The sequence below is a fragment of the Calidris pugnax genome, unplaced genomic scaffold, assembly GCF_001431845.1.
Source record: "Calidris pugnax isolate Ruff unplaced genomic scaffold, ASM143184v1 scaffold270, whole genome shotgun sequence".
Classification (NCBI taxonomy): domain Eukaryota; kingdom Metazoa; phylum Chordata; class Aves; order Charadriiformes; family Scolopacidae; genus Calidris; species Calidris pugnax.
In genome coordinates, this window is record NW_015091277.1 from 494411 (window position 1) to 502956 (window position 8546).

At 49.1% G+C, this 8546-nt stretch overlaps 1 protein-coding gene across 1 annotated transcript in view; it reads left to right on the forward strand.

Annotated features, from left to right (window-relative positions):
• The window catches only part of MOGAT2 (monoacylglycerol O-acyltransferase 2), a 68224-nt gene that overhangs the window by 44690 nt on the left and 14988 nt on the right, over positions 1-8546 (forward strand). The window contains exon 3 of the mRNA XM_014960609.1: positions 7395-7599. Within this exon, the coding sequence (XP_014816095.1) occupies positions 7395-7599 (205 nt within the window). The remainder of the gene's footprint in view (positions 1-7394; positions 7600-8546) is intronic.

Here is an 8546-nt window from a genome sequence, read left to right on the forward strand (position 1 = left end):
CTGGGCAGGGACACCTCCCACCAGACCAGGTTGCTCCAAACCCCCTCCAACCTGGCCTTGAACCCCTCCAGGGATGGGGCAGCCACAGCTTCTCTGGGCAACCGGGGCCAGTGTCTCACCACACTCACAAGAAAGAATTCCTTCCTGAGACTTCATCTAAATCTCCCCTCTTGCAGTTTAAAATTCTTCCCCCTCATCCTATGGCTCCCCTCCCTGATCAAGAGTCCCTCCCCAGCTTTCCTGGAGCCCCTTGAGGGACTGGAAGGGGTTCTAAGGTCTTCCTGGAGCCCTCTCTTCTCCAGGTTTCTCCAAGCCCCCTCCAACCTGCCCTTGAACCCCTCCAGGGATGGGGCAGCCACAGCTTCTCTGGGCAACTTGTTCCAGTGTCTCACCACCCTGACAGCAAAGAATGTCTTCCGTATATCTAATCTAAATCTACCCTCTTTCAGTTTAAAACCATTGTCCCTTGTGGCATCTTGATTATGAAGGATGCACCCGGCATTACAGTAAAAACAAATTTCTCCTTCACATGGCCAAGTGAATGCACATCTTCCCTGCTTCTTCTCCCTGTGTCTCATCCCCTCCTGCCGCTGTAAGGCTTCTGTCACCAACTTCCGTCATACAGCCAAGGTGCTGAAGAGCACCACGCGCACATCTTCCCTGCTTCTTCTCCCCTGTCTGATCCCCTCCTGTCACTGAAAGGCTTTTGTCACCAACTTCCCTCATACAGCCAAGGTGCTGAAGAGCACCACGGACATGCAGAAGGTGAAGATGTGGGTGAAACGGGGAAAGTGGGAGCTTGACAAGATCCATCTCTGCCTCTCCCTCAAACAGAAGTCACCATCTGTCTTGCTTACTCAGGGCTGGCTTAGATGAGACATTTCACCTTTAGATCACAGGCATGCAGAAGATGAAGATGTGGGCGAAACAGGGAAAGTGTGAGCTTGACAAGATCCATCTCTGCCTCTACCTCAAACAGAAGTCACCATCTCTCATGCTTACTATAACTCAGGGCTAGCTTAGATGAGACATTTCACCTTTAGATCACACAGCCTGAGTTAGAACTAGCAGCAGGAAGCTAAAATTAAGGTCTTAGAGGGACAAATCTTGTCTTCCGGTGCTGTCATCATTCAGTGCGACCCCAGCAGGCACCATCTCACCAGCTTCATTGAGGGCAACCTGAAAAGTGCCTGATGCATGGAGAAGGTCCCTGTGGTCTTCACTGCACTGTTATCCCCTTGTGAAGAGTCACAGGACTTTTCTTACCAGCCTTGGGGTTATCTAAGTGCCAGTTGGACCTTATTATCTACAGCAACTGGCAGAGTCCCAACCTCTGTCACTGTACTTGGGGACTTGCTGGCGTTACTGTTTTTCTGTGAGCATAACTGAAATGAATTATTGGAGAACTAGTTGACCCCTAGGAACTGATTTGGGATGGCTCAGTCATTCTCATAATTGCGTAAACCATGATTGGGGGTTATTTGAGTGTGTTGCGGTTCTGGGGAAGTACAAGGCGTCACAGAGAGGGGACAAGGGGACAGCCCAAGTTCACATGAAACAAGCCCTGCCAGGAATGTTTTCTCTTTGTTTTCTTTTTTTTTTGCCATCCCATGGCTCATTCATTCTCATAATTTGCGTAAATCATGATTGGGGGTTATTTGAGTGTGTTGCGGTTCTGGGGAAGTACAAGGCGTCACAGAGAGGGGACAAGGGGACAGCCCAAGTTCACATGAAACAAGCCCTGCCAGGAATGTTTTCTCTTTGTTTTCTTTTTTTTTTGCGTAGAAGAGTGGTGTTATTTGTAACTGGGGATTTTGTGTCATGGCCCGTGACGTTAAATATAATTTCTGATTTCCAGCAGTCTTGGCTGTTCTGTTTGCTTCCTTCTCTCCTTCTGCTGGAGGAGAGAAGAGGGATTGTTAGGTCAAAAGCAAGACATGGCCAAATGGCCCAAAGCCACGTCTCTCTCTCCTTGGACGAGGAACTTCTCTGTCCCATGTCTTGGCCCTCTCTTCTCTGCCCTCGGGTGACCTTAAGTAAGAGAGAGGCCACTGCTGAAGTCAGGTCCACCAGAGGATCATGTCCCATCATCTGCACTGCTAAGCCACAGGATAAAGGAGGTCCTACAAGACCCCAAAAGCAACATAACACAAGAAGAAAGGAAGACTCGAGCATTTTGGAGGTTCTATCCTTATCCAGTTTTGGGAGTGATGGAGGGTGATGAAGGGATCTTAAGGGAATTTAAACCCACCTGGTTGGTCAGACTCCCTCCGATAATTGCTGCAAACCCAGCTCTGACCTGGCATTGTGGCACCTGGAGAAAAACCCAGTGCCCAAAGCTCTCTTTCTCCAACTATCCCTCTCAGACTCACACCTTTGCTGTGACTTGAAACCCATTTTCCTTGGCAGCTGCTGGCAGACATTCACCCTTCCTTTGGTCTCCCATCCAGACACCCTTGGGTGACCTCCCCGCCTCTCTTCTCCTTGGCACAATTTCTACTTCTCTGGATCTGTCTGGGTTTCTGGATTTCTCTGCTGGGTTTTACACCACAGAGAACCTGGCTGTATGTTCCATCCTGCCAGAGATGCTCTCTGGAGGTGTCCAGTGAGTAGCAAGGGACCTGAGGATTTGCTTAGGACAAAGTTGAAGGGAGGTTTATCCTACTTAAGAGCAGATTAATGAACATAACATCTCAGGAAACAGCGTCTGGGGCCAGAGAAGGATGGAAATACAATAGCAATTAAATTTGGGAGACTTTAAATAAAGAAGGCTATGATTCTATGATTCTATAAGGCATGAGCTTGCTGACCAGCTTTCCGTACCACATCCTTCTCTCCTCTGCGAATGACTGCGGGCGTGATGCCGTGCTACTCCCTGTCTCCCATCACATGTTCATCCATCCCTAAGGATGCTACAGCCTGTCTTTAAGTTCATCCATCCCTAGGGATGCAGTGTCACGGCATGTCAGTGCTCTCCCTGACTGCGTGTCCCCCGGCACAGCAAACACCCTGCAGTGCCTACACTCATCTCCACTTGATCTAATTCCTCACTTAACGACTTTTTAATCCTTCCAGCCCTGCTGGGTGGGGGCCTGGGTATCACTTCATCTCCAGGGCGTGCTGGAGCACCCAGCCCTCCAACCCTTTGGATTCAGGGAGAATTCCCTTACACAGGGAATTGCCCGTCTGCCCTCTTTCCATGGTTTGGGGCAGGAACATCCAATCCATGGGGGACAACCAGGAAAACCCAGCCACATCTCGGAGGTGTGAATTAAAGCAGCCTTGTTAAACCAGTGCTGAACTCCAGTGCTGAACTCCTGTGCTGATACAGTCACTCAGAAACCCTAATTCCAATTAGCTTAATTCCACTCCAAAATTAATTTAAAAGAACCCCAACCAAGCCAAAACAAATTCCAAATGAAGGCCACTTTAATTCCAGCTAAGAGCATCTACTTGGGATGTTAATACGGTTTAATTAATCCAGTTTAAAATTAATTTGGATTAATTTGCTAGAGATCCTCGCTGGTACGTGGGCTCTTATCAGAGCTCCTGAAAGTCTGTGTAGGCATTTCCCTGGCCCAGCTGACAATGCGTGGAGAAGGTCTCACCACATCTCTGCAGGAGCTGGGGGAACTGGGGCAGGGTTTCACCTATGTCTTGGATCCACATGTGAGTAGACAGAGTAAAGGGGGGGGTCTCTGCTACAGCGTAGTGACTGTAAGCACTGAACAACTGTAGCTATCAAAACATTTCTTTGTGAAGGAGATGCATAAAGTGGACCTCATCCTTCAAAGCATAAATTGAAGTTCATTTGTTGGGAAGGCCAAGATCATTGATCTGGAAGGATTCATAACACTTTCAACAAAGGGTCATTACCACTGTTGTCGGTCAAGAAACAAGCCAGGATCCCAACCACGTCAAGGAGAAGCTGAGGGAAGCCACCAACCCCATGGCTCAGTTTGGAGATCACAATCCTGAGATGATAACAGCTCTTTGCCTTTAGACCATAGGTCAGACATGTTAATTTGGCATCCCTCGGGCCTGAGAGATGAGGAACTGCTCTTGTCTTACCAAGAAAACCTCAAGTCAAGCACTTGCCTCACTTAGATGTTTGTGTACAGACCGGCTTGGCTGGACCCTTCAGTTCTCTGACAATGATTAAAGGTTCAGCTCACCCAGAAAGACCAGAGCAGCAGATGTGGTATCGATAAACCCAGCCAAAGCAGGAGGGAGGAGAGTCCCACCCCTCTGCACCTCAACCCCAGCCCCCTTAAAGTACGTCAGGGCTGGAGCACACGCGAGAGCCAGGCGGTGCAGTGTCAGGTATTAACTTTCCTGGCAGCTTGGGAACAGGCTGTCGGACAGAGATTGACCTCTTGGCAGGAGGAGGGGGAAGAAGGGCATAAACAGTGGGAACAAACCAGATGGGAGGATCAAGTTTCTGCATTAAAGAGTTTCCAGAAGGAGTAGGATGGTTTAGAGTCCAGGGGCTTGACCTACGGTGTAAGAGACTTTGCCCAAGTTCTCCTCTCTGCTACAGATTTCCTTCTCAGTCTCATACAAGCTCTTTGGTTTCTCTATAAGTTCTGGACAAATGTGAGCAGACGCTGTGACAAAGCAGGGACCTTCTCTCTCCTCCTTTGTTCATGGAGCCCAGTCCACAAAGCTGAAAAAGTCAAATAATTCAATTTAATCACTCCCTCCCCTTTAATTGAGGTAAGGACCAAGGTTGGATGCCTCCTAGGGAGGGTTTTTAAGGATGTGTGGTGTCTTAGCACAGGGGAACTCTCCTCTTGAAGCAGTTTGCATGCCTCAGCAGATAAGCTGAATTGGGTTCTTCATTAGCAAGGAGGATGGTGTGACCCTGGGGCGCAGCCAGGCTGTCACCCCCCTCCCTTCTGGCCGCCCCGCACACACACAGATGGAGATTTAGTGGTTTCCAACACACCCGAGCATCTCGCCTCCCTGCTTATAAATCACGCAGAGATGAAAGGCTGTTTGGAAGCTGAAGATGAATGCAGGAAACGTTGATGCAAGCTGAGATTACTCAAAAAAAATGAGCAAATGGTGGCAGGGGCCCTGGGCACTTAGTAATTCAACCATCTGCCCCTCTTCCTGCCGAGGCACCTCCGCACCCGGGCAGCGGTGGGACTCTTGTTTGTCCGTTCCCCTCATTAGGAGCAGGCGCTTGAATGGGCACATGTGTACAGTCAACAGTGCCTTAGGACAGATGGAAAATTAGCCACGATGTAAGAAAGTAAAATACACCCTCGTGATTAAGCCACGGCTCTGGCTGCTTCTAGGAAAACACATGCACCATTAACTGCTCCCCCAAGTGTGGATGGGACCAGGGTACTCGGAGGGGTGAAGCACTAAAATGCACAGGGCTTTGGTTCTTCTTGAGCACAAATGCCTTTGAGCTGTTTAGAAATTCATGCTGGCTCTGTCATAGAATCATGGAATGGTTTGGGTTGGAAGGGACCTAAAAGATCATTGAGTTCCAACCCCCCTGCCATGGGCAGAAGCACCTCCAGCTAGACCAAGTTGCTCAAAGCCCCATCCAGCTTGGCCTTGAACACTTTCAGGGATGGGATTAACCTTGGAAAGGTTCATCTTTCTCTGGTTCTGTGAGCATCCTTAGCACCCACAGAAAGGATGCAGAGACACCCGTGTTCAGTTTTGACAACTTCTGCCTGGGTTATGCATGTGCTGGCTGATGTTGGCATGGCAGGGTCTTCTCGGTGGCATAGAAGGAGGGTTGGTTTGTCACACCAACCCCTCTCCTCTGGGCAGTCCATGAGTGTAACCCACAAAGTCCAAACCCTGGTTGTCCCTTATCTCCTTTTAATCATCCCCTCTTCTGTTATTGCACCCTTTCTCCCATGTAGCATCTCCCAGGCTTCAAATCCACTTTCAGATTGGCTGAGTATTTCAGCTAGATGCTCAGCCAATCCTCAAGGGCTTGGCCATGTGCCTCATTGTATCTGCAAGCCATGCTGTCCATCTCTAGAAGCTGGGTATGGGCATTCCCCATTCTCTCCTCCCAGTAAAATTACAGCAACCTTGGGCAGACATCCATGGTTCTTTGATGGACTCATGGATTACCTGGGCACCTAACACAGGCACAAGCAGCTGGGTTCTTGCAGGCTTTCCCCATTGGAAAGAAAACAGAATCACAGAATTACAGAATGGAAGGAGTTGAAGGAATCTTTGGAGATCATCTAGTCAACCCCCCCTCCAGAGCAGGGTCACCCACAGCAGGTTGCACAGGAACATGTCCAGGTGGGTTTCAAACACCTCCAGAGACGGAAACTTCACACTGTTTCTGGGCATCCTGTTCCAGGGCTCTGCCACCCTCACAGGAAAGAAGTTTTTCCTCATGTTCAGGCAGAATTTCCCATGTTCCCGTTTGTGCTCATTGCCCCTTATCCTGTCAGTGGGCACCACTGAGAAGAGTCTGGCCCCATCATCTTGCCGCCCGCCCTTTAGATATTGCTCAGCATTGATGAAATCTCCTCTCAGTCTGCTCTTCTCCAGGCGAAACATCCCCAGGTCCCTCAGCCTTTCCTCAGTGAAACATCCCCAGGTCCCTCAGCCTTTCCGCAGCAGAGAGATGCTCCTGTCCCTTGATCATCTTTGTAGCCTCTGCTGTCCCCTCTCCAGTAGTTCCCTGTCCTTCTGGAACTGGGGAGCCCAGAACTGGACCCAGTGCTCCAGATGTGGCCTCACCAGGACAGAGTAGAGGGGGAGGATGACCTCCCTCCACCTGCTGGCCACACTCTTTTTAATGCAGTCCAGGAGACCATCAGCCTCTTCTCTCATAGATGTCTGTGAGCTGGGTCTTTCCCCACCTTGTACAAAAGCATCCTCAAATCACCTGACAAATAATTTGGGACAGGAAAAACCTTGTGTCCATACCGTTTTGTTGAGGGACATGTCCCTGAACCAGACAGCAGCTTTTCATGGATCATTACTTGAGCAGTTCTGCACTCCATTTGCTGTTCTGGTTGTGGAGCAGAGGTTGGGGGAAATAATCACCCTTTTATCAGTTTTTAGCTTTTTCTCCCGCCATATTAGAAAAACGTATTGGAGGATGTTTTAAACAAAGTAGGTTCCCAACAGCATCTAGGCCAGCTCAAGGCAACATAAGGCATTGGAAATGACATGTTGGGCCAATGGATGGGAGGAGATGGAAATACAGGCAATGAAATACATCTCAGTGAAAAATGGCTGAGTTGTTCCAGTTGACCTTTGTCAACAGAAGGCACGGTGACTGCTAGGGCCCCCCTCCAGGAATCCCCTATCTGCTTATCTGCTCTTCAAAGCCAATGCTCCATCTCCCCAAGGAACAGCACTGACTCATGGCCCCTTTTTGGCTCCATCCCTGTGTCTAGCTGGTGAAGACGGCGGAGCTGGACCCTAGGCAGAACTACCTGATGGGATTTCATCCCCATGGGGTCCTGGCAGCAGGAGCCTTTATCAACTTCTGCACAGAGGCATCGGGCTTTTCCACGCTCTTCCCAGGCATCACCCCGCACCTGATGATGCTCTCCCTGTGGTTTCGCATCCCCTTCTTCAGGGACTACATCATGAGCGGAGGTAAGCAGGGTGGGATACATGGACACAGCTACTGGAGGTTGCACCCAAACCCCCTCTGAAGTTTTAAAATGCCCTCCTAGATGTTATCTCTCCCGTTCAACTTGTTAGAGCACCTCCGAGCTCAGGGAATTGCTGTGCCAGGTGCTGTGGAACAGCAAAATGAAGAGCAAGCCATGAGCAGAAATGCTGAGGCCAGCAGGGCAAGGTGGTCCCCTGTTTCTTTCTTTCCATGCAGACAACATTCAGGCTTGAAATTGTGGTCTCCACTGAAAAGAAAAGGAAAAAAAACTATTTTTTCAGAAGCTGCTGCATCCAGAGAGAGAGGATGCAAACAGCAGCTCATGCTGTTGTAAAACCCTGTGGCAGGAGAAGAAGAATAAATGAAAAGGAATAGGTAAAAATTAAATGGAGAGAGGGGAAAGGGAGTCTGGAGAGATTTTTGGAGACTGGCAGGAGATGACCTCCATCTTTCACTGGGGAGCCTGGGGAACGGCCACTTCTCCATCCTGATGGGCTCATGGCGTGGGCAGGATTCAATAGACTAAACACAGGCATCCAGCTCCGTCTGAGATACCCCAGGGCGTTCGTCACCCTGTTTTCCACATAAACTCTGGCTCCTGCTGCTGAAAAAATATTTACACGGAGAGCGAGGAATCATAACAGTGAGATATGAGAGAGTTATGACCCCGGCAAAAGAAGGTTTAATCACTGCAATGTGGGAGTTTGGTGCATAGCTCGTTTTCAGGTTGATTGAATGCATTTGACGAAGAGGGTTTAATTTGCAAATTATTTCAGCTTTGTCATTTCTGAATTCAAGATTTCTAACTTTTGCAACTAAGCGACATCAAGGGACCAAATTCTGCAGTAAGTTCCACTTTAAATTAGCAGCTCCACTGAAGTTTGTGTGTGTTTTGACCTAAAGGAAATGTTTCACTGACTTTGGAATG